The sequence below is a fragment of the Solanum stenotomum genome, chromosome 12, assembly GCF_019186545.1.
Source record: "Solanum stenotomum isolate F172 chromosome 12, ASM1918654v1, whole genome shotgun sequence".
In the NCBI taxonomy this organism is placed as follows: Eukaryota; Viridiplantae; Streptophyta; class Magnoliopsida; order Solanales; family Solanaceae; genus Solanum; species Solanum stenotomum.
In genome coordinates, this window is record NC_064293.1 from 4,079,815 (window position 1) to 4,105,052 (window position 25,238).

The 25,238-nt window shown below is 37.0% G+C and overlaps 1 protein-coding gene across 2 annotated transcripts; it reads left to right on the plus strand.

Moving 5' to 3' along the window:
• The first annotated feature begins 275 nt into the window (after positions 1 to 275).
• LOC125846954 (uncharacterized) lies at positions 276 to 25,238 on the plus strand. Of its 2 annotated transcripts, XM_049526668.1 has the most exons (12): positions 276 to 456; positions 945 to 1,043; positions 5,814 to 5,939; positions 12,130 to 12,424; positions 15,185 to 15,303; positions 20,739 to 20,871; positions 22,957 to 23,033; positions 23,615 to 23,812; positions 24,110 to 24,299; positions 24,395 to 24,576; positions 24,729 to 24,829; positions 24,901 to 25,238. In XM_049526668.1, the coding sequence occupies exons 1-12, from the start codon at positions 451 to 453 to the stop codon at positions 25,034 to 25,036; spliced, it is 1,662 nt and encodes a 553-aa protein (XP_049382625.1). In that variant the 5' UTR covers positions 276 to 450; the 3' UTR covers positions 25,037 to 25,238. The 2 variants fall into 2 exon arrangements, with proteins under 2 accessions (XP_049382625.1, XP_049382626.1); XM_049526669.1 differs by lacking the exon at positions 5,814 to 5,939.

Genomic DNA, 25,238 nt, shown 5'->3' on the forward strand with positions numbered 1-25,238 from the left:
ACTTAAGGTGAAAACAACGGATATGAGATATTAACTTTATATATAATAAACAATAAATAATAATAATAATAATAATAATAATAATAATAATAATAATAATTATTATTATTATTATTATTATTATTATTATCATTATTATTATTATTATTATTATTATTATTATTATTATTATTATTATTATTATTATTTATTGATTAAATTAAAACGTCGCAGCTAGTACAGGACTAATGATAAATTAGTGTTCCGAGTTATCTTCAACTCTTGTTCCTCTGCAGCTCTGCTTCTTCTTCTCTCCATTTTCTTCTCAAACATGTTTTGAATATCTTTGTTTTTTCACCCCAACAAAATACAGCTCAGTAATCACGAGTCTCGATTTCTCTCTTTCAAAATAGAAATCGTATACCTGCAACAGCCACATCAACGAGAAGATTTACCAAGAAAAAAGCTTCAATGAAGGTATTTTGTTTCAATCTATTCAAATCTTTACTTATAGGGTTTTCCGGAGACAGAAAGTGAGAGAGAACTTCATAACATACTTTTGACTATTGAAGTTTAACTAATGTGTGTATATATTTTTTTTCAATGTTGAAATAGTTCTATCAGCTTTTGCTTCCTTTAGCACCAAAATTAAATTGGATTCGTGAGATATAAATACCGAAAACTGAAATACATCCCGAATAACCATTTCAAGTAAATTGGATGCTTCAATTGATTTTCGAACAAGTTCTGAACCATGAACGCCCCTGGATTTGACCTAAGGCTGAATGTTTCGATGCAATATATTTTCTGTACTTCTTTTTATCAGGGAATTAAGAAAAACTACAAATTTATATTTTCTGTAACGTAAATGTAGTATATTTTCTTTTGTTGCTAAAATAATTAATTTATAGATTTATACTGTGTAATTGCTGCTGAAGTACTTCCTTTTTCTTTTTTCCTTTTAGTTACTGAACCAGAACTTGCCTCATGGTGCTAATATTGACGGTGATATCTCGTTGATGCTTGAGCTTCCAGAAAATGACAGGTTCTTCAAGAAAAAAAAGGTTTGAGGTTTTGAAGCAAATTATTGATAATCCTTATTCCTTCTAGCTGTCTGTCGGGACCCAAAATCCCAAAGCCTCAGAACAGGCACCCAACAATTCCCATGTCAAGCGAATCCCATAAAATCCAGAACCATCGCATACCAGACGAGTGCAAGTCTAATAATAAGACAATCACATAATCACCCAAAACTAATTATCCAAATGCAATGGGGAAGCTCAAATAAAACAGGAACAGTTACATACTAAATCATGAGTGTCCATCAGTATAAAAGTACAAGTCTAAAGTGTAAAATAGTAATAAACTGAATAGCGTAAAAGAACTCCCGGCCACCGCATAACTAAGCAGTTAGATCACCAGTGGATCACCAGTGGAATCCATACTTGAATAATTAACAATGATCAACCCCGAGGTTCGCTGGTGCTAAGAACATATCAAGTGCAGAGAAGAGAAGAAGGGGGGCGATTACGGGGAAGTACTTAGTTAGTAATGTTGATCGTCCTAACATGGTAGTGGCATGGGTCATGATATGAAAGTACTCTTTTAAGAAAATCCTACACATATATTTATCAACAATCCCATGCACCTAAACATGGTATTAACATAGCCCATATACAATAGATATATAACCTGAACATGAGTCCAAATGCCCTAAACATATATTCAGTATGAATTGTACATGCAATTCAACATACATATACACAGTGCATGACAAGTAGTACAACCATGTAAATTAACGTACATGAAATTGATAATGTTATTCTTGCATCAACTGATGCTATAAACGAGTCCAAGTTTGAGAATATAATCCCATTGAGGTCACAATCTTAGCTTACCTCAGTCGAAGCTAAGTTTAACCTTTCAAAACAACTTTACCGCATTCGGAATGCACCAAATGACTTCAATAACTTCAAAAAAATAATTAATGATGTCAAACAATGCCATTGGATTCAATTTTATAATTTACAGCAACTGCAACATACCCAGTGTGATCCCACTCGATCCCACAAATGGAGTCTGGGAAGGGTGGGGTGTACACAGACCTTACTTTTACCTTGTATGAGATAGAAAGGCTATTTTATAGACCCTCGACTCAACAAAATTGTTTTCAAAAATAGGTTTGATAAGTTCCAGAGTAAAAGCTATGGTGAAAAAGTATCGTAGAAAACATAAGTACTGTCTACGAAAATAGTAAAGATAACCCAAGTTAAAGAAATAACAACGGTAGTACAATTGAATATACGATACTAAGAAAAATAATAATAATGATACTGATTAGTATAAAAGGGAGCCAGCAAGGTTCTCTAAGCTAGAACCATACTCTCTCTCTCACAAGAAAGAGAGAAGTGACTCGACTATATACTAACCCTCTACCCTAATTCTTGACCGTCATGCTTTCCTATCTAGGGTCATGTTTGAAATGTCTTATCACCTCTTCCCAATTCTTCCTCAGTTAACCTCTACCTCTACCTCTCTTTAGACTATCACTGCCAACCTCTGACACCTCCTCACTGGGGCATCTTTGCTCCTCCTCTTTATATGTCCAATCCATCTCAACCTCACTTCCCCATCTTGTCCACCATTGGGGCCACTCCCATCTTACCCCATATATCTTTGTCGTAATCTAATCTCTCCTAGTGTGCACATTCATCTAAGCATCCTTATCTCTGCTACATTCATCTCCTGAACATGTGAATTCTTGAGTGGCCAATACTCTGCTCCATACAACATAGTTGGTCTTATAACCACTCTATAGAACTTACTTTTAAGTCTGTTCTTACCACAGATGAACATTGGATGCAAGCCTCTATTTAATCTACCCTGTTCCAATATGATGTGTGACTTCATCGCCAATCTTCCCATTTCCTTGGATTATTGACCTGATATACTTGAAGCTTCCTCTCTTGGGGATGATGTGTATCAGTTCTCACTTTCACATCCGCCATATTTGATGTATCACTAAACTTCCACTCCATGTACTCTGTTTAACTCTTGCTCAACCTAAAACCTTTAGGCTTTATGGCTCACCTTCAAACCTCTACTTTATCATTAACTTCACCGCGTGTCTTTTTAATTAATACTATGTCATTTGCAAATAACATACACTATGGTAGCTCTGCTTTAATATGTCGTGTCAATTCATTCATCACCATGACAAACAAAAACGAGCTAAGAGTACATCCTTGATGCAACCCCATCTTGACTCAGAAGTGTTCCAAGTCTCCTCCCACTGTTCTCACTCAGGTTTTGGCTCCATCATACATATCCCTAGTCACTCTAATATATGTCACAGGTACACCTCTAGACTCTAAGCATCTCCATAAAACCTCCTTAGGGACTTTGTCGTATGGCTTTTCTAAATCTATGAACACCATATGTAAGCCTCTTTTCCTATCCCTATACTACTCAACAATCTCCTTAGAAGATGAATGACTTGCGTAGTTAATCGCCCTAACATGAATACAAATTGATTCTCGGAAATGAACATATCCCTCCTCATCCTCATCTCTACTACCCTCTCTCAAACTTTCATAGTGTGGCTTAATAGTTTAATCCTATAATCTAAGAGTTGATAAAAGTAAAAGTTAACCACCCCAGGTCAACATGGTCTAACCTCCAATTAAAATTTAAATTCAAATTACGCATAACTGAATGAGGTAGCAAGAGACAGAAGACCTGGTGGAATTTGATTCCACATTGCATTTGGTGGACAGTGTGGAAGGAGAGGAATAGTAGGAATTTTGAAGATATATCCAATTCCATTCACAAGGTTAAATGGAATTGCATTGTATCTCTATATTTTTGGTGTAAAGAGATAGGATTAGAGGATTCAGATCAACTTTTAAAACTCTTAGGATCCTTGTAAGTATTATGCTTTTTGTTCTTTTCTGAATTTTTTAAAGGTCCCCAACACATCCTTAATGTTGAAGAATACAATGTTTACCAATTCTCAAAAAAAAATAACCGAACGAGTTCAAAGCTATGCATGGATTTCCATTTGAGACTTCTTGACCATCAAATCTAGGATTTAACTTTTTGTAGTGTTTAGGCTCAAATTCCTTAATTTCTGCCATTAAATTCCATGTTTTTTGGTTAACCTTAGCACACTATCATGATATAAACTTAAAGTACTGATTAGAATACTTACCCCAAGTCAAAGGGGGGAATCCTAATCTCCGATTCCCGAAACTTAGAATGTAAAATATGGTGAAATAATAGCTGCTGTCCATGAAACTGATCTTTATATACCCTAGGAGCTTGGTCGCACGATCACCCTGCTCGCTATCGCGGAAATAACCCAGGCCCAGGCTCACTGCAATCGTGACAAGTTATCCACGATAGCGAAGTCTTGCTTGACATCTAACCCAGTGTTCACGATCTCCCACCATGTGAATGGCGAAAACTAGACTGTTCAACACCTCATGGTCGTGAGACAAGCTTTGTGATCGCGGTTCACCCATGATGTTGTCTCAAGTTCCAAATTGTGCCAAAACTCACCCGAGCCCGTTGGATCCCAAACCATACCCTACCACTATGTTGCGCGGACTCTTCATATTTGTAGGCGAACCCGTCTCGACGCGACACTGGTGCGGGTGCGGGTGCGGGGTGCGTGTCAGATTCGGTCAATTCGATCCGGACACTTTGACCGAAGCCGAGAAAAGATTTAGGGAAGAAAAAATCAGTTTTCGGCGACGTAAAGAGGACAAAGCTTGAAAAAGTACAGAGAATAGAAGAAAGAAGAGAAAATCAGTTTCNGTGCGGGGTGCGTGTCGGATTCGGTCAATTCGATCCGGACACTTTGACCGAAGCCGAGAAAAGATTTAGGGAAGAAAAAATCAGTTTTCGGCGACGTAAAGAGGACAAAGCTTGAAAAAGTACAGAGAATAGAAGAAAGAAGAGAAAATCAGTTTCCGGCTCCGGCGACATAAAGAAGACAAAGTTGAAAAAGTAAAGAGAAAGAGAAGAAAGAAAGAGTTTTTTCTTCAAAAAAGTAAAGGAAATAGAGAGTCTTTTTTTTAATCTTTCTTGAAAATGTATCTACACAATACATATACCCTTGAAAAAAGAAAGATCAAAAAGTCTTCAAGTAAAGTAGTGTCAGAAAAAGAAACATCCCATCAGCCGTCAGCCATCAGCCATCAACTACAAAGTTTTTTCAGTTGGAAATATTTTATATATATATATATATATATATATTTCTTATTTAATTTTTTGACAATCAATTTTAAAATTTTAAAATAATGATGGAGATATCTAAAAAATTTAACTTCATATTTCTTATTTAATTGTTTAGCATTCAGTTATTATTATTATTATTATTATTATTATTTTTATTAAATTTTAAGAATGGAAGATTGAATTCTACAAAATACATGTAAGTTTATCACAACATATCTTTCAAATTTAGAATATCTTCATAACTATATTTTTATAATATTGAAAATTTTTAGCCGTATCCCCGCACCCGTATCCATACTCGGATTCGGACCCACGAATCTTAAAATTTGGATTTTGCCGAATCCAACTCTCGGATTCGCATCCGTCTCGGATACCCGCACCCGAGTCCGAGCAACTTAGCCCTACCAACAAGTCCCAAATAGTAATATCTATTTATGCAAAAGCTCAAAACATAAATTGGGATGCCAATACGCAAAATGAGAGGTTGGGTTGTTACACTACGTCCTTACGTAGTCCATAAAAAAACTTGAAACTCTGTTCTTAATGTTTTTCTCATGAGCTCTGATCATGGTGTTATCTGATCTTGTCTGCAGAAACTGCTGGAAGACATGGGTTCTCGTGCAAAACATGCATCCATCCATAGCTCTGCAAGTCCTGGTGAACTGGAGTCTTCTTTACTTTTGATGCTTCAGAGAGCTAGAATCATAAACTTAGATGAGGTATTCCTTTCTCAAAATCTAATATCTAGAAGTAGTTGAGTAACTTTTTAATGCTAATAACACTTCTGTTTTTTTTTTCTGACTTGGAAAATGTGTTGAAAGTTTCCTTCAGACAAAATGACTTCAGTAATTTTTCCAGCGAAATTAAGCTTAGACTTCACCTTACTTTTGTTCTGATCTATTCAATTGTTCATCACAATTCTTACGAGGGTGTAGATGGGAAAAAAGTCTTCTTTGTTGCTGCAAACGAGTCATTTGAATCAAGGAAAATGGGGGAGACTGAGACAGTTGGTATATTTGGGTGGAAAGGAAGAATTTTGTCAGTACTCTCCCCATCAATGCTAGAATGCTACTATGGGTTCGTCAGATTCTACATTTGGCGTCGGAGGGTACTGATAAACTGTGCAGATGGTGGAAATTCATGGATGATGTTTTTATTGCTAATGAACTTTTGGACACCAGACAGAAACAAAAGAAGCGTTTAGTCATCTGTAACTAGACTTAGAGAAGGCTTATGATCATGTTAAATGGGAGTTTCTACTTTACCTTTTGAAGGTTTTGGGATTTGGTAACAAGTGGATAAAATGGATCAAAATGTGTAATATGTATTTCTACTTGAGGTTTTGTGATTATCAATGGAACCCCGGAGGGCTTCTTCCCAGCTTATAGAGGATTAAGGCAAGAGGATCCTCTTAAACCCCTTCCTTTTTATCCTTGCTATGGAATGTCTTAGCAGCATTCTGAAGGTGGATTCAGGTCTTCATTTCTTGATATGAGGTGCCATACAGACACTTTTATTGCACATCATATATGCTGATGATACCTTAGTTCTATATGAGGCAGAAGGAGCACAATTAAGGTTCCTAAGGCTGGTTTTTGAAGGGGTATCTGGTCTTCAAACTAATCTTGCTAAGATGCTCACTTGATTCCAGTTAATAAAGCATATAATTTACAGGAGCTGTCAACAACACTTGGGTGTAATACTGGAAGTTTGCCAACTGTATACCTGGGACTGCCTTTAGGTGCCAAACTCAAAGCTTCAGTTATATCGCAGAATATTTTGGTGAAGTGTGAAAAAAGACTAGCTAATTGGAAAAAAGACAGTACTTATCCTTGGGGGTTTGGGGGCAGGTGGTGCTTATTAATAGTGTTTTAGAGACTCACATCCTATGTATGCTGTCTCTATTTTCTTCATCAAAATAGGTGGAAAAGAGACTAGATACTATAAGAAGTGAATTTCTCCTGGAGGGGAAACAAGGAGAAAAAAGAATTACACCAAGTGAATTGAAGAACTGTCATTCAATCAAAATGAAGGAGCTTTATGGAAAGTGGTGGTTACCAAAAAGTATAGAAGGGAGCACAACTACAATAACAACAACATACTCATTGTAATGCCACAAGTGGGGTCTGGGGAGGATGGTGTGTACGTAACCTTACCTCTACCTTGTTAAGGTAGAAATGTTGTTTTTGATAACCCCTTGACCTCAAGTAATGCATATCAAAAATCAAATATGTAAAACAAATACCAGTAGTAAAGAAGCCATACTAACAACAATTTAGAAGAAAACGCAAGCAACAACAAATAATATGATAACTAAAGCACTGGAAACGTCATATAGTTCTAAAATCGAAGAATAAGCTAGTAGGAGAGTAATAACAACAATATTGATAAGGGAGCTAAATAACGGTCGGCTACCTTCTAACCTTCTACTTTAATCCCCCGACCTCCATATCCTCCTATCTAGGGTTATGTCCTCTGTTAGCTGAAGGTGTTTCATGTCCTATCTAATCACTTCTACCTAGTAATTCTTCGGCCTTTATGTACCTCTCCTTTTACCCACCATAGCCAACCGCTCACACACCTCCTCACTGAGGCACCTGTGCATCTTCTCTTCACATTTCCCAAATCACATTAGCCTCACTTCCCTCATCTTGTCTACCACTAAGCCTACTCCACCTTTTCCCTGATGTCTTTGTTCCTGGTCCTATCTTTTCTAGTATGCCCACACATCTATTTCAACATCCTCATTTCCGCTACTTCTATCTTCTAGACGTGTGAGTTCTGGACCTTCCAGGCGCCAACACTCCGCCCTATATAACATAGCTGGTCTGACCACCACTTTATAAAACTTACAACTGAAGGCTTGGTGGCTCATTTTTAACTCACAATACACTAGATGTGAGCCTCCATTTCATCACCTCGCTCTAATATGATGTCTAACATTCTTATCAATCTTTCCATTTCCTTGGATTATTGACCCCAAATATTTGGAACTTCCTCTCTTGGAGATGATTTGTGTATCAATCCCCACATTCACATCCGCCACGTGATTTATGTCATTAAACTTGTATTCTACGTATTTTGTCTTAGTCTTGATCAACCTGAGTCCTTAAGACTCCAAGGTCAAGTCTCCAAACCAACAATCTATTATTATCTCTATCGCGTGTCTCGTCAATTAAACTATGTCCTTTGCAAATAACATACAACAAGTCACCTTTCCTTGGGTATGCCGCGTTAGTTCATCCATCACCAAAGCAATTAGAAACAAACTAATGGCTGATCCTTGGTGCAACCCATCACGACTTGGAAGTGCTCTGTGTCTCCTCCAACATCCTTACTCGGGTCTTGGCTCTATCGTACATGTCCTTAATCCCCCTAATGTAAGACACAAGTACACCTCTAGCCTCCGAACATCTCCATAGAACCCCTAGAGACTTTGTTGTATGTGTTTTCTAAGTCAATGAATACCATATGTAAGTTCCTCTTCTCTCCCTATACTACATCAATCTCCTTACGGGATGAGATGTATGGCTTTGTAGTGGAACATTTCGACATGAATCCAAATTGGTTCTCGGTAGTAGACACACCCCTCCTCATCCTCTCCCAAACTTTCATATTGTGGCTTAGCAACTTAATACCCCTATAATTGTTGCAATTGTGAATATCCTTGTTCTTGTACAATGAGATCATATTCCACTTCCATTCTTCAGGCATTTTAGACATCCTAGAAATGATGTTAAACAACCCAGTTTGCTACTCCATACCCGCTTTACCTGCACTCTTCCAAATGTGAGAAATATAGAAGAAAAATATTATTGAATCGTATCTACATTATTACATTGAGACTGTATTTATAGACACTACATTAGACTCCTTTTCCAACTAGAATTCCTATATTTTTTCTTATTCATATTCTAACATTGCCCTCAAGTTGGTTCATGCAAATCATATGTACCTAGCTTGTTACAGATGTAATTAATACGAGGACCAGTGAGATACTTGGTGAAGATATCTGCAAAGCTGATCATTTGACTTCACAAATTTCGTAATAATATCTCCTGAGAGTATCTTTTCTCTGACAAAGTGGCAGTCAATCTCAATGTGCTTAGTCCTTTCTTGAAATACTGGATTTGATGCAATATGAAGGGCCGCTTGATTATCACACACAAGTTCCATCTGATTGAATTAGCCAAATTTTAGCTCTCTCATCAACTGTTTGATCACAAGTTGTTGCAGCCATTGCTCGATATTCTGATTCTGCACTAGATCAAGCAACCACACTCTATTTCTCTCTCTTCCACAACACCAAATACCACTCTCATGCAAAACAAACATCTCATCAACCATAGCGTGCCTCCATCCAGAATGAGAAAGTGTTTCATCTGTAGTCTAAGGAATGGAAATAGAGGACAAAGACGACGTGGGTTAGCATTTCAAGTGGATCGTATACCTTTTTGAAGTGCAAGCGGTTGGCTTGGATGAGACAAGTTCGCAGTAGGAGCAGGGCCCGACGCATGACATGAATCATCTGGGACTAGTGCTGGACGCGGACGACGATGATAAGTTAGGAGTAGTGGCACTGCAATTGGAGAGGTAGAAGTAACCGTAGATTTCTCAAAAGTCGGTACAGGGCTACATGCAAAACCTGAGGTTGAGGTATGGGTAAGATCACAGATACACCAAGATGATCAGAAGATGTATAGTAAGGTTCAGATTCAAAGAATGTGACATCGGCGGACATAAGGTATCGATGAAGATCATGTGAATAACAACGATACCCTTTTTGAATTCGAGAGTAACCAAGAAAAACACATTTGAGGGCATGGGGGGCTAATTTATTTTTTTCTTGGGGCTAAGTTATGAACGAAACATGTGCTCCCAAAGACACGAGGAGGGATAGAGTAGAGATGTGACTGAGGAACCAATATGGAATGTGGAACCTGATTTTGAATAGAGGATTAGGGCATTCTATTTATTAAATAACAACACGTAAGGACTGCATCTCCCCAAAAACGCAACAGAACATGGGATTAAAGGAGAAGAGTATGAGTGGTCTCAATGAGATGCCTATTTTTCCTGTCTGCTACACCATTCTGTTGAGGAGTGTATGGACAAGTAGTCTAGTGAATAATGCCTTGGTGAGTCATGAACTCCTGAAATTGGGAGAATAAGAATTCTAAGGCATTATCACTACGAAAAGTACAAATAGAAACACCAAACTGATTTTGTATTTCAGCAAAGAAACTTTTGAATATAGAAAATAACTCAAAACGATCTTTCATTAAGAGGACCTAAGTACATCTTGAATAATCATCAATGAAACTAACAAAATAACAAAATCCTAAGGTTGAACTGGCTCTACTAGGGCCCCAAATATCAAAATGAACTAATGAAAAAATTGACTCTAAACGACCCTCAGCACTACGTGAAAATGTAGCACGAGTGTGTTTCCCAAGTTGACACAACTCACAATCTAATGTGGATAAACTAGACAAACTAGGTACCATCTTTTGTAGCTTGGATAAACTCGGATGTCCTAAATGTTTGTGGATTAGGTCTGGAGGATCTGTAATGGAGCGTGCTGTAAAGGAATTTGAAGAGGTAAGATAGTAAAGGCCTTGTGATTTATGTGGTGCATTTGCACTAATAACATTCAAGGTAAGTCCTCATAATGACCACTACAATTGAACAGAATCACAGCTTGTTTGCTTGGAGGCAGATATGGAGATCCAGGGCACCTTACAAAGTGGTATGTTTTTATTGGACTGTCACATATGAAACAGTTCTTACACAACACTGCGAAAAGAATGAGGATGCTTATCATCTGCTTTTGCCTTGTAGCTTCACAACTCAAATCTGGAATATGTTTTTAAACACTACTTATGTTAGCTGGGCGATGCCTAGAAGGCAAGAACTATCAAACAATTTCTGCACTGTTGGACTGGTAAGGGTATTGGGAAGGAGAAAAGACGAGTCTGGGAGACCATTCCCTCCTGCATATGGTGGGTGATTTGGAAAAAAAGGAAACAAGGATCTTCTGAGAGAAAACGTGGAAGTGTACATACATTGAAATAAACATCTTTTTTTTGGCTTTTTGGTATAACTAGAAGATGTTAAGTACAACAGATAGGATGTTCAGTTTCCTAAAGTGATGTAAAGGAATTGATTTGCGTGTATTTTGTCATACACTTTGTGCCTCTGTTTAAAAAATCTTACCCTTCTCAAAAAATATGAAATAATGCTAATAACACTTTTTTGAGTACCTTTCCACGAGTAGCAGTTCATAAATCCTCTTTAATTCTATGAATTATGTGAACAATCAGTTGTCGATAGAACTGTTAAAATTTCCTATGGATGGTTGGTGAAGCAAAATTATGTAATCAGTTTCTTTCTAACAAGCTCCTTGCTATGTCGGTTTTATATCTGCCAAAAGAACAGTTTTACTACAAGTTAAGTTCTCTGAATATACCACAGTTTGTCAAAGGAGGGGAAAAATCATTAGCGTGCCACTAACATAATGCTAATCAATACAATGGTGGAATCTAGTTCCATCTTGCATATGGTGGTCAATTTGGAAGGAAAGAAACAATAAGTGCTTTAAGAATATTACTAACCCAATGCAGAAAGTCAAAGAAAACTGCATTAATACTCTATATTTTTGGTGTAAAGAAGAGGGTATATATGAAGTAGATCAGTTAGTAGATTTCCTAGGCTCTTTGTAATCATGACTACTTTGCCTTTGAATTTTTTTATTTTTTATTTTTTTGTTTGGTTGCCAGCATACCCTCATTGCTGATGAATACAACTTTACCATTCTCAAAAAAAAAAACATAATGCTAATCAAAACATCTCCTAGTTTCATTTTGTTGATGAGATTTTTCGCACTGATAAATGCTGTCTTTGGTTTAGCTGGAACTTTACTTTGGTGGCAAAGATGTCATGGATACGGTTGGCTTTAATAGTCCGAGGAATGAGATGGAAGCCTTGAATTCAATTCTTACAGCCATTGCTAAGTTGGATGGAGAACATTGTTCAACCACCATATTGGAAGAATTACGAATTGCAACTGTCGACTTGATTTCTGAGTTGGGAAAGAAATGTAAAGAGGAGAGCAAAGTTGTTACTCGGTCTAGCTGTGAGCCAGAGAAATGTTTACAACAGTGGGGCGAAGACCAAGGTGTGAAGTCACAATTGGAGATATCTTGTAAGTTCTCATCTTACCATTAATCCAAAAGTCAAAATAACGTAGTTATTTTTGGCATGCATGATCGAAAATGCTATTGGGAAAAAGGGGAAACTTATATTTTTTCTGGGCTAAGCTTTGGAGCCTAATCTAGGACTATAGAATTGCATTTCAGTTTACCATTGTGTATATAACTTCCCTGGTTACATTGGAGTTTTGTATGATTGTCATTTAGTTGGTGTTACTAAATCACTTCTGTGAATTTCAATTCTTTTTCATTTGAGTTGTACACTTGTACTTGTCTTTAGTGTCAGAAAACTACTTCAAATAAAATGGAATAACGTTGACTACTGTCTTATTTTCACTTATTTGAAAGTTTTTCAAGGCAACCTCCCTCTTCTTGTTGCCTTTCTTGCACCTACCCTGCAGACCCTCTTGCCCATACTCTCCTCGTTTTAACCTCTTGCCATCTACTTTCTACTTTCAAAACTTGTTGCAAGAACATTTTATGCCTATTAAACTTGCTCTTTTGTTTTTTTTATTATAAAAAATCATGTCTTTCATTACATGTTTAGTGAAACAAATTAGCACATGTTTTCAAATAAATGCTTTGTGGTTGGGGTATGGGAGTAACAACTTGGAACACTTGATGTGGGCTCATCTGTGTCAATCTTGGTGGGCAGGATTGCCATAGCAACCTGTGGTTGTGGGTTGGGAAGGCTGCAGGGTTTATAAGTCGAGGTGCAATAAAGCTGGCGTGGAGACCACCAACATTTTTAATAAGGAAAAAACAAAGTCTCCGCTTTTCCTTCACTTCTTCACCTGCTCTTCCTACCATCGTCGCTAAAATGTTCTCTGTGGATTGTTTGTTGTTCTGTTTGGTTGAGCTATGGCGAGATGGTGAAGGAATATGGTAGAGGATTGAGAGGTGGGATCGGGTCAATTACAGTCGTGGCGTAACCGGCCGATCAACTCGTTTTGGGTTTAACCTGTTGATCAACTCTACACTGAGCTTCTAGTGAAAAACTAAAGCACTACCTTACACAATGAAATCCCGTAGTTTTGCAATAACTTGGCTTTTTTCTTCTCAAATAATAAGTAATTTCTGCTCGGCCTTTATAGACCTAAGGTGAATTAGATAGGTTTTACACTTTTATTTTAAAGAAAGGAAACATCAGCTGTTCTGGCTTCAGTTATTTGTGGTCTTGCAGTGGTTTAAGGTGAGTGTAACTTTGGACGAGTGTCATTCTTTTTGTACTCTCCGTGTAAAGAAATGGTGAATTCAACTGTGAAATCTGTTGTTTGCTGCTTGTTTAGGATCGAATGCCTGCTGTAAAAGAGTGGGCCAGTGAAGAATTTTTAGTGAAGGTGTCAAAAGATGGATAATACTGGCGAGCTTTTTCCCCTGGTAACTTTGTGAATTTGTTTTAAATGTGTATGGACTATTATATTGAAGGTGATTTTTTGCTTGAATGGCGCTGGGTGGAAATGATGGCTGTGCTTGGTGGCGAGTATGGATGGTTTACATGGTGAATTAGACGTGGTATTTTTTGTTTCAGAGGATGGTTTGTTACTGTTGCTGAAAAATGGGTGGAAAGGTGGTACAGGTCCTAGGTCCTGTGTGTGTCAATTTATCTTGAAGAGTAAGGTTTTGTGGAATTTTGCAAGAAAAAAGGATTGGAACGAATGAAACTTCAAGGCGGAGTGAGGCAAACATGTTCTTCCACCATGGTCCAAGGTGAAACGCTGGGGTACTAGCTACGGCTAAGTTGCTCGGACTCTTCACGTGGGTGTGGGATCCATGTCCGATTTGGTCAACGGATTTTGGGTTCTTTGACCAAAATCGATGTGGAAAGTCTGGACAATTTTAATGGTTTCTATAACCAATACAAAAGCTAAGGTGAAATTGAAGGAAATGGAATATCTTTTATATAGAAATTTCTGTCACTCTTCTTCTTTTAATCTCCTTCCAGGATTCTCCTCAAGTTTTCCACATAATATCTCATTATCTAGGTTTTATAACTCTATTAACTATTTTTTAGATATTTTAATTAGTTTTAGGCGAATCCCCCCACCCGCATCCGTACATGGATCCATATCCCAGTATCTTAAAAATTAGATCATGAAGGATCTAACCTCTAGATCCGCCCCCGTATCGGACACCCGCACCCGAGTCCGAGCAACTTAGAATGGAATTTCAAGTTAATGTGTGTAAAGGGAAGCCAACCTGTTAAGGTGTGTGAGTGCCAATGGGAAAAAATGCACGTCAAGAGGGGAAGTATGTATTAAGTCTGTGCTTCTATAATGCTTTATGATGCGGTCTTACCTTTGGTGTTTATCTTTAGGGAAATTTTATGGTGAGATTCCTGGAATAATACTCATCATCTTCCTCTCGAAGTTGCAGTTTCTTTTCCAATGCCAATGACATAGTGAGTTTCTTTTCTTATTCTCTTTTGTTGATTGCCCAAGTTCTCACCATCCTTCAGCTATAGCACAACAACTTTACCATCACACTTTTCCCATTGTTTCAGCCGTATGCAGCCTTATAAACTGGTACCGTTTCAGCAATTTAACGTCCTAGTCTTACTAGATAGTTGGACAATTACCTCCAGTGCAGGAGAAAATTTTCACTGGTTAATCTGACACTTTCTATGTTCATTTCCGGACATTATTTCACTTACAAACTGTATTAGTAAGCTCCTTCAATGGCTAACTTATTGATTGAATAAGGTAGAAATACTATTTTGATTTCCTTGCACATTTGTGTATCTTGTGATGCAGACTTTGAAGGAGCTGGAAGGGGAGCCGTTGCAAGACAAGATATGAGAATTGGAGACATTGCCTTGGAGATCCCTTTATCCATTGTCATTTCAGATGATCTTGTACATGAATATGACATGGTATACTTTGTCAATGTTATGGGCATTTGTTGATTGAATCAGTTATGCTTTTTCTCCTTTTACAATTAGATTTCACTGTTTCGGCTTTTGCATACTTGACACTTGTCAATTTTAAACTATAGCTGATTGAAGCGCCTTTAAATGAAGTCGTCATAATTTTGTAAAGTACAATGTCTAATTTTCAGGAATAGAGCATAACCTAAAATAAGATTGGATGGGAGAATTGACTTGCAAGTCCATTTGGAGTCAACACTTCAATTCTAGTAGTCTTGTAGGAACCTTGTCTCCACACACTGACTCTCAACTTGATACTTTGAAGGCACTTCTCCATTTGCTTTGAGTTCAAAATTTTGCCCTGTGGTACCAGTTAAGATGCTTTCTTCTGCGCAATAATGATTTATCTTTGAAGAAGATTTTGGGTAGTATTGGGAAATTTATACAGCACTAGAGACGAGAAGGGAGAAACTGAGAATAGTAGTGAGGAAATAAGAGAACCATCAGAGAAAGATAAGAGTACAAGAGATCAATGATAAAGTACTAAGTGTGTCAAAACAAAGAAGAGTGGGATATATCTATAGAGTAGAAAACCATGTACGTTTTGGAGACTGTTAGAACTTTGTCTTTAATGAAAAGATAAGGATAAAATTAAAGATTCTCTCACAACATGTATGGGCAGGAATACTTCAGGAGCATGTGCTTGTGTGTGGGAGGGGGGAGGGGGACCAGCTACCCACTGAATTAGTCGAGGTCTGTATGAGGTGGTGAACACATCACCACTTCTCAAAAGGGGCTAAATTAAAAATTATGATAAATCAAACTAAGATGGTGATTTTAATAATAATGAGGATAAAAATATAATGTACAATGATTTGAACATAATACAAAATCTAAAAGGTAAAGATGAAAAAATAAAATATTCTTAAATCTGACGAGATTTCAAAATTTTACCTTCTTCATTTCCTACTCTATATTCTCCCAAATCACTTAAAGCTGCATCATTGTCTTCTGGTGGAAGAGAACTCGACTACTATGGGTACCTAAACAAGCCACTAGTTGAGAAACTATGATTGCATCGATCAACATACTAGAATCTGAGGAGGTGTAGGCTTTAAGATACGTGCAGAGCTACTAGAGAATGATACTCAAAACTAATGGCCATATAATTTGGTGAATCCATCAAATATGTATTTTATCCCAAGCTCATTGAGATGGATGGAATAAGGATCAACAGTAGGGGCAGTAGCTTTTTTAAAGGAATTTCTTGGTCGACATCTGTTCAAGATAAGTTCAAATCATGATATCAGATTTTCATACCACTCAGCAATCAACTCGAATCCAACTAGCTTTACTTTAGCAAAAAAGGATATTGAGCTTGTCATACCAATCAAAGTGATCTTCTAAGATATCTATCCAATCAAGTAACAGAACAATATGTCAAGTTTCCCCCTCAAAGCTAGGCATTTTCAAGGAACAGAACTATGTGGTCAAGTTTCCCCCTCAAAACTAGGCACTTCCGCCTTGGCTTTTTTGTAGAAAGTCATTCTGGATATTATAGGCAGGAGAAGAAGAGAGTAAGGATTTTAGGAATATTTGGCTCAGTTACTCTTCATGCTCTTTGGAATTGTACAGTGTTTTCAAATGGTATTAATAAGACGATCTATATTTACATCCAGGAATATTGTTAAATATTTCAAAATAAAGATATATTTGTTGTAAGTACAGGATTTTACATGCTTTAACATCTTAATTACAGGGATATACAAAGATTCTTAACATGTACAAATATAACCAAAAAAAGTCCTTTGCTAGAATGTTGTAGATATTCTAGGATATCCCTAGAATATCTTAATGATTCGAACAATACTAAAGCTCAAATTCTAATTAATTACAGACTAATGCACTTTTTATGACTCCTCAGAAATAGGAATACACATAACCCTCTATAAATAAGGGCAATCCTCTAAAGTTAAAGAACCCTCTTCTACAACATTTAAGAAGAGGACACAATATAGAGGCTTAATCTCTCAATTATCGCTTTCAAATGTATTGCAATTTGAAATTTGGAGAGAGTATTAAGGTCATATGAGACACTGCTACAAGTGGGAACCTAACCCACCTATTATTCCACTTGGTATCAGGTTTATATTAGTTTATAGGATGGTCCACAAATTTTTTCCTTCATTCCCTAAAAAAAAAGGACCCTTTTGCTATGCTGTTGATAAAAAAACCCAAAGGAACCACTAAACACAAAGAGAGAAAAATATACCACTATATTAGTGTATACATTATCTCCTTTGGTATATTTTAGATATTGTCTTAGGGTTTGACACACCGATCAAGAAAAACATTCAATAGCATTAATTATAGGTGTTGGCCATATTACACATTTATCTCTCTTAACAATGAGTAATAACTGTTGATAGATGTTTTACAAAATTGTATAGATCATTGATAGGAGCAAGGTAGATTTGAAATTAAATAAATTAATGACTTCTTGGTTTCCTAAGACTTAATTTGGACCAGATATTATGTGCACCAACTGAGGGCGAATTTTAGTATCTTGTAAATGGCTGTGTAGATAGATACACCCTTCAATAATATTTTTCTTGTTTATTTCTCATATGATATCAAAGCCATCACAAAATATCATCACCTTGCATTTTCTTTTGTGACTAAAGATTATTCCAGCACTGTCAGACGACCCGATTCTGGTTTCAATAGGTGTTGTGCAAAATCGAATTACACTATCAGGGCCAGCATCTCACCGCGACCAAATCCAAAGTACATCATCCGGTATAAACCTTCCATGCTTCCCCACGTGCCGGGGTGATTGTAAAAAGGTTCCGTAGATCTAGTCTGGCGGGATTTTTTCTTCCCTCGTGGTCACCTACTGTTTCCGACCATAATCCACAAATTTGTTTATGGAAATAGTCGTCCGAACAGTGTTTTTTTCTCCGGAACAAAGACTTTGAGCTTCCTTTTTTTTTTTTGGTTGATATTGTTCCAATTTGTTCCTCTTCAATTGAGGCTGCCTAGCTCTTTTGAGCACATGCTACGGGTTTGCAATAGATTCCGATTGCTAGACTTGGGTTTGGCACAATCAAATCTATTTTTGTGGTAAACTCTGTTTTCCAGCAATGTTTCAAATCTCTCTTTGCATTATTTGCTGAGAACTCCCTTCAATCCAACCATGTCTCTTGGAGTTGATGCATTGAATTCCAAAAAAACACGGGAGTTGGAATCAAGTCCTATGGTTACTTCAAAACCCTTGGGAGACCAGAAAATCGAGCACCATGGTCGATGAAGAATAAACAAGGAGGAGATCATTTTAGAAGGTCTCGACCTAAGTGTAGTTGTTGTAATAGATTTTAGACACACTTGTGAAGTATGCTATTTTCTGCATGGTCCACCACCCAAGAATGCTAATGTTGCTAAAACTAAACTACATGTAACCAACGAGTTTATTCATCTAAAGAAGAATATAATGAGTTCCTTCAATAAGGAGCAAGTAAGAATGCATCTCCACAAGTAGCCTCCATCGCACAGTCTAACACCCTTGGTTTGTGGGTTGTGGACTGGGACGCTTCTGATCATGTTTTTGGTGATAAATCACTTTTGTCAAATATTGATTATTCAGTCTCTTTCCGCTGTTACTTTAGAGTTTAGCCAATGAGGTCTAAGCAAAATGTCCCTAGTTGTCTTTTAATCTTGCATCAGGCCAGTCATTTGACTCGTGCCCTAAATTGTACCATAATATTTTTTGATAATTCTTTTGTTAAACAGGACTGCATTTTGGGACAGATGATTGGCATAGAATATGAATCAACTACCTTACCACTCCCGATTCCTCCAAAGCTTGTCTTGTTATAGATCCTCCCAATTTAATTCAGAAACGAGTAGGACATTCAAGTTTGTTCAAGCTTACAGAAGATGGAACCTAGTTTGTCTAATCTGTCCATGTGGATTGTGAGTCGTGTACAACTTGGGAAACAGACTGGCACTAACTTTCCACGTAGTTCTGAGAGTCGTGGAGAGTTAATTTTTTTCTTAGTCCACTATGATATTTGGGGTCCTAGTAGAGTCAGGTCAACCTTAGAATATTATTATTATGGTAGTTTCATTGATGATTATTCAAGATGTACTTAGAATTTATTAATAAAAGATTGTTCTGAGCTGTTTCTTTATTTAAGAGTACTTGTGCTAAAATACAAAATCAATTTGGTGTCTCTATGCTTGCCATTCATAGTGATAATGCCTTTCACCAAGGAATTATTCATCAAACATCTTGCCCGTAATCCCCTCAATAAATGGGATACTAGAGAGGAAGAACAGGTAACTCATTGAGACTTCACACACTCTTCTAATTCAATCTTATTTTCTGCTGCGGTTTGGGGCGACGCAGTTCTCACATCTTGCTATTATTAATTGGATACCCTCATCTTCAACTCCGCCGGATAACTGAACTGTCCCTCTTAGACTAGGGTTTTGGTGGATGGATTGTAACAAAAATTGGATGGACTAGCTCGGATGAAGAGGCGAGCGCTACAGAATAAGGAACCTCACTGGAAAGTCTTTAGAATTACTTGCATACGCAGGCCCGTGGACAAATCTAGCCAAAAAAGTTGGGGTTTTTCCTGCCGCATGACAACTTTGATAGGGTTGCCCATTTATGGGTTTTCTCACCAAGATGTGCCCAGTCCAACTCATATGTTGGTTGGTGCTCAACACCCACAACATCCACAAAATTGAAGTAGGACGAGACAATTGCTGGAAAGAAAGAATAATTGCATAATGACTATTTATATTCTTCTTGATATCATTGTAAATGCACAATAACTAGTAACTCACGAAAGCTCAGTTACCATGTGATGAAACAAGGAAGAATATATTGAGAGACAACGCTTCTTGATTATTCCCGCAAGCAATTGAGGTTTAAATAGCAAAGTGTACATGTCCTAAGAAAGTAAAATATAATCAATCACATAATTACAGGATACTACAATAATTACAAGATTCTTAGTAAGTGCCAAGACTGATGTAACACTAGAAGGGAGAGGGAAAAGGGAGAAGAATAGAAAGAGAGCAGCAAAAATAAGAGGAAGAAGTACAACAACTAATAAAAAAATATTCATCAAATGTGTCAAAGAAAAGTACGAAGGTCCTGTTTATAGAGTAGGGAACCCTGAGCATATTAGACTTATGAAATAACTTTATGTCCATCTTTAATTGGGAGAAATGATATATATGAAATCCAATCTGAAAAATCCAAACCTAATTTTTAAAATCTACAATAGTTCAACTTATTTTATGAAACCTCTCAACTGCAAATTCTCATGCTTTATCGGCATGAAAAGCTGAGAAGAGTGTATAGGTATTTACACCCTACCACTGACAGTCTTATAAGAGTAGCTAACAAGCTTTTCATTATGTGACAGTATTCCATTTTGGAAAAGGTCGAGGGCATGTCAGCAGAAACAATGGTACTGTTGTGGAGCATGAAGGAGAAGCACAACCCTGATTCCAAATTTAAATTGTACTTTGATACGCTGCCAGAGGTATTTAATACAGGTTTGTCTCTTGCAACAATGTTTTCACTCGAATTAAATAAAGTATTGTCGGGTTGTAATTCCATCTAATATGGAGTTGGGCCTTCCTCTATACTTGTCCCTATCTTGTGAGCACTGAGTAGTTATCGACCTTAGCCTGTTGATCCATAAGTGGACAATTTACATGTGTGCATATGTTTATGTTTTATGTATGCGGGTGTCTCAGGTGCGCAGTTGGTTTGAGAATGGCATGCGACCTTCTGGTTGTATAAATTACCAACCTTCTTTTGTTATATAAAGTAAACTTGTTGCTCCTTCCCCCCTATATTTTTACCCACCCGATAGAAAGAAAGAAAATTGTTCACTAGTTTGACATACAACAATATGGTCTGTATATTGTTAAAAGAATGCATGTGGACACTCTTCTTTATAATGCACATGGCATAACATATCCTTAGGGATTGATAAACTTTCTCTTTTTTGGTTATTTCGTTAATTAACATAACATGAATGTATATGTACCTATCACATTGTTGAATAGATGACAAGGAAATTACTCCGCATTTTTGTTAAGTTACATGGTATTAGAGCCTCTAGGGCTCAAAGTTTTGCTCAATAATTTCAAAATCTACTTTTTTAGAAAAAGTGTGGTTATTTAGGTCACCCTATGGATCTTAATGTTTAACTCCTTCCAGGACAGGGGGAGCCACTTAGTAATCCTGAAAGGTGTAAACGTCTCATTGGAAAGTTGAATTATCTCACAGTAACTAGACCTGACATCATCTCTTTTCCTGTGAGTGTTGTAAGTCAATTTATGACTTCCCCTTGTGATAGTGATTGGGATGCAGTTGTTCGTATCCTACGATATATAAAGTCAGCTCCCGGTAAAGGACTACTCTATGAGGATCTAGGCCATGAGCATATCACTGGATATACAGACGCTGATTGGGTAGGATCACCCTCTGATAGACGTTCGACATCCGGATATTGTGTTTTAGTAGGAGGTAATTTGGTGTTGTGGAAGAGTAAGAAACAGAGTGTGGTTGCTCGATCTAGTGCAGAATCAGAATGTCGAGTAATGGCGGCAGCAACTAGTGAACTAGTTTGGATCAAACAGTTGCTGGGAAAACTAAAATTTGGTGAAATTGATCAGATGGAACTTGTATGTGATAATCAAGCAACTCTTCATATCGCATCAAATCTAGTGTTTCATGGAAGGACTAAGCACATTGAGATTGATTGTCACTCTGTCAGAGAAAAGATACTCTCAGGAGATATTGTTATGAAATTTGTGAAGTCAAATGATCAACTTGCAGATATCTTCATCAAATCCCTCACAGGTCCTCGTATTAATTACATTTGTAACAAGCTAGGTACATATGATTTGTATGCACTAGCTTGAGGGGGAGTGTTAGAATAGAATAAGTATATACATTCCTACTTAGAATAGGAGTAGGAATAGGAAAAGGATTCCAATGTAGTGTCTATAAATAGGGTCTCAATGTAACAATTTAGATACACAATTCAATAATATTTTTCCCATATATTTCTCACAGTTATGATGGTCAAGTTGCCCTTCTATCGCCTCAATCCGATTTATCATTAAAGAGCTAAATATATTGAGGTTAAATGTGATTATATTCATGAGAAGATTTAGAAAAACTTGATATTCATTGCTGCGTGAAGACGAGAGCAACTAGCTGATTTATTCACAAGTGCTTTGAATGGAGGTTAAGTTGGTTATCTTTGGAACAATTAGGCATGATCAATGTCTATGCTCCAACTTGAGGGGGGGTATTATAGAATGCATGTGGACACTCTTTTGTATAATGTACATAGCATAGCCCATCTTTAGGGATGGATAGAATTTCTCTTTTGATTATTTCCTTAATAGCATAGCAGTAAATGTTTATGTACCTACCACATTGTGGAATACATGACAAGGAAATTACTCCACATTCTTGTGTACTTACATAGATCATTGTACTTATTTGAAGCCATATTCAGTTTATTGTACTTGCTCCTCTATTACTATTTCTTCAGGTTTCTATCATGGTTCAGCTTTATGCCTTATATGACATCCTTTTGGTTGTTTTATACTATACAGGTTTGAGTTTTGGAATGGAGGCTATAATGGCTTTAGATGGAACCTTGCTGCTAGAAGAGATTGTCCAAGCAAAAGAGGTTCCAGTCTTTGATCCAATTTGATTTAGGCTAGTATGTTCATAGAACAGGGAAATTCTCCAAAACTGCATAAACTTGTTCGGTAGAAAAAAAAAAAGAGGCATGTTTTCTTGTTGCTAATATGACTGATAACATGTTAACAAGGTTGTTCAACCAAGCCAGTCTCAATACAAAGCTCTTTTTTCATTCAAGATGGAGTCATATTTTGATGGTTAATGATTATTAATTGATACATGTCTACAAGCAGTATGATGGCAAAAGAATAATTACATTTGAGATTCTTCATTTTGTTTCAGAACTGTTATTCGTTCGTATATCACTCGATCAACTAAATTTTATATCATATTCCTTCAGTTGGTAATGGTGCAGTAAGTTGTTCTTTTGTCTATATTTGGTTTGCCATCAGTGTTTCCTTTTAATTTCCCGTACTTCTTTCAAATGTCATTAGAATATGTGACAGGCTGGGGCGCTGGGGCAATGCAAGTTGGCTTGTTTACACTTTTTAATGCTTTATTTCTGAACTAGTCTCTCATTTACTATTTGTCCCATTTCCCAGCATGACTTGAATAATATTCCTGCAGCACTTGCGTGCACAATATGATGAATTATTTCCATCCCTATGCAATGATCACCCAGATGTATTTCCTCCGGAGCAGTATAGATGGGAGCAGTTCTTATGGGCTTGTGAACTTTGGTACTCCAATAGCATGAAAATTATGTTTACTGATGGAAAACTGAGAACCTGCTTGATTCCAATTGCAGGTTTTCTTAATCATTCGGTAAGTTTATTCTTCCCTATAGTATATTTTCTTTCCCTTCATGTGCTTTATATTGTTGGTAACAGGGAACTGTAATATTGTGAAATTGTTTGATGTGCCTGGAGCTGGAGTTTTACTTGCTGACTTGAGCTCTTGTAACATGCCATCTGTGTCTCCAAAGTTTAAATATCATAAATTGGAATATTTGTTGTGTTCTGAGTATTTTAGGTGGAGTATAGTACAGAAATTTTATATATCAGGTTCTTCACATACAAATTTTGACATCTTTCTGGTTATGCTCACTTCTCTTTTCTTCAGACTTGTCCACACATAATGCACTATGGGAAAGTTGATTCCACGACAAATTCTATAAAATTTCCTTTGTCAAGGTCGTGTAATGCAGGACAACAATGTTTTCTTGGCTATGGGAGCTTCTCTAGTTCTCATCTACTGACCTTCTATGGTTTTCTACCACAACTAGATAACTACTATGATGTGATTCCGCTAGGTAATTTCCTCTATGTCAAGATCGCTTTACACCTAAATACCATTCATGGGCACTCCTGTAATTATTATTTGAACAAGGGCATGTTTTCCTGGCAGATATTGATGTTGCAAGTAATGAAGATTGTGCAGACACAGACCCTACACCTGATTGGACCTCCCATATGGTCCGTGGAACCTGGTTCTCAAAGAATCACGGCATCTTCCATTATGGGTTACCACCGCCTCTACTGGATCGTATGCGTAGATCTCGGAATCCTTCCTTGCAGTCAATGACTCTTGTAATCCCACATTAATTCTCTGTCACGGCTTTTCTTTACCCCATAACCCTTATACATATTGCATACTTTCTTAATTTTATCAACTTTTTTTCCACTTACCTAATTAGCTATATGATTTACTTCACCTGAAATACATATATCAATCTTTACAGACACCAGAGAACTTGGAAATTGAACTCGAAATACTTAGGGACCTTTGTTCTATGTTCGAAGAGATGCGGGATGGGCTAGGAGATCCTGAATTGGATAACAGGTAACAGACAACACATCACTTTAGAGAGATGAATTGCATTGGCCTAACCAAAATGTACTTTGACATGTCAGGGAGACCACAAGTTGGGATGTAAAGCTTGCAGTGGATTTCAAAGATTTACAGAGGAGGATTTTCTCCTCCATTGTTGCTTCATGTCAGGCAGGATGTGAGTTGGTAAAATGTGAAATGCAAAGATACACATTGTAGTGTAGCGCTACCGGAAGGAAACAACAGTGCTGAAGCTCTTCTATTTTTTAGGATTGTTAAATTATTACCGCAAGTAATTTTATTAAGATAAACGTAGTCAACTAGTTAGCACTTTTAATTAGGAGTTGAATTCTATTTGAATTTGAATAAGTTGTATTTTATAGACTTTAGGAGTGGTATTTTCAATATATCTTTTTGCTTA

Bases quoted from the DNA above. Each gene is read 5' to 3' on its own strand.
- LOC125846954 (XM_049526668.1), top strand. The intron at 1,044-5,813 runs GTTTGAGGTTTT...TCTTGTCTGCAG, and splicing joins GGTTCTTCAAGAAAAAAAAG to AAACTGCTGGAAGACATGGG. The intron at 24,577-24,728 runs GTAATCCCACAT...CAATCTTTACAG, and splicing joins CCTTGCAGTCAATGACTCTT to ACACCAGAGAACTTGGAAAT.